Genomic DNA, 1,522 nt, shown 5'->3' on the forward strand with positions numbered 1-1,522 from the left:
TCACACTCACTAAATGACCGTTATCGTGTTGATTATAATGCTTCAAGTCTTTTTTTATCGAACTGTAATGGAATTAATCTTTTATAATGTCTATTAAAGCAGAATACTCGTGATAAAGTAACTGAATATGAGCATGTTTGGCCACAAATAGATACACGTGTAGTTTATTCCACGTTCTTCTGTACACATGTGCGTTGTGGATGGTTAGTGGGTGCTCTGGTGTGCTTTGCTCCTTCTTTCCTATCAAACATCTGTCTACCTTATCTTTCTCCCTTCTTTTCTTTGTATGTTACTGTCTTGTTAAACTTCTAATCTTCGGTACTTATACGGTATACTTGTGTTTTTTTGCAAGTCTTGTAAAACTCTGACGTTGACTGTTTTTGGAATAGTGAAACAGAGGAAAGGGAAAAGTAGCAACCGACTACTGAAGGTCGTTGAAGGGCGACACTGATAGGTCCTACTTCCTTACTTTCTTTCTGCTGTTTGTGTCTTGTCTTACTTTTACCCAGCACCTAATGACAATTTTTGTGTCGATGTACTTCTCTTTACTCAAACAAACAAGACCTACGTATGGTGCCCTTCAATCACATGCGACCAAGGTCGTCACTAATTCCATTACAGCTTGTTCTCTTTCGTCTTACCGCTGTTAAAACAAGATGAAATTAAATCGCCGTGTTTAATCTTCTCAGATTTTTTGCACGTAGTTCTAAAAGTTTGATGACTATCATAATCTCAAAGCCCACCCGTGATGGTCATTGCAAACTAAGGTCCCGACACGTTTTCTCTGGAGTTAGCCTAAAGCAGGTTAAAAAATAATGATAAGGGGTTTACAGCGTAAAACTAAACTTTAAAAAAGGGTGATATATTATTTTCAACGCCACTTTTTTTTACGTACGCTTACGCGGTCCTGCAGACGGGTGAATACTTTCCGAGGCTCACGTCCAGACACCATGAAATATGGGGACAGGGTGGTGTCGCTGTCTCAAAATTTTAATGAGCTATTTGTCGGCTAGGTTACAGTAAATAACTTGTTTTAGTGATCCTGTGTATGCATGCAAAAAAGGCGATGTTTAATGTAGAGCCCAAATAAAGAAACTTTTATTACCGGATCAAGATTTAACAAAAAGAATTAAAATATTTGGTCGTTTCGCTGCAAAAGTGTCGTGCAAAGTTTCATGGGCATAGGTTAATTAGTAAATGAGCTAGAATTTTTTTAACGCGGGCAGACAAAAATGAACAAGCTATAACAAGATGAATAAATAAATATGCGTGTACATGTAGTTTATTCAGCTTGCTGTACATACGTGAATCGTGTGTTGACTTTCTCGTGTGTTTTCTCTCTCAGCCTGCAGCTGCTAAAGTGGACGTGACCAAGTTTGCCCACGCCATTCACATCTCTGAGAGTGACACCGATGGAGGTATGGTCTGGTTACAATTTAGCCTGTTGTGTGTGTATTTATGAATGAGACAGGGACGGACGGGGACACACACACACACACACACACACACACACACACACACA

At 39.2% G+C, this 1,522-nt stretch overlaps 1 protein-coding gene across 1 annotated transcript in view; it reads left to right on the forward strand.

Annotated features, from left to right (window-relative positions):
* The window catches only part of LOC101859805 (ankyrin repeat domain-containing protein 36B), a gene marked incomplete at its 3' end in the record, with an annotated part of 57,247 nt that overhangs the window by 29,606 nt on the left and 26,119 nt on the right, over positions 1 to 1,522 (forward strand). The window contains exon 9 of the mRNA XM_035971473.1: positions 1,346 to 1,418. Coding sequence (XP_035827366.1) covers positions 1,346 to 1,418 — 73 coding nt within the window. The remainder of the gene's footprint in view (positions 1 to 1,345; positions 1,419 to 1,522) is intronic.

The sequence above is a fragment of the Aplysia californica genome, unplaced genomic scaffold (genome assembly GCF_000002075.1).
Source record: "Aplysia californica isolate F4 #8 unplaced genomic scaffold, AplCal3.0 scaffold00442, whole genome shotgun sequence".
NCBI lineage: Eukaryota > Metazoa > Mollusca > Gastropoda > Aplysiida > Aplysiidae > Aplysia > Aplysia californica.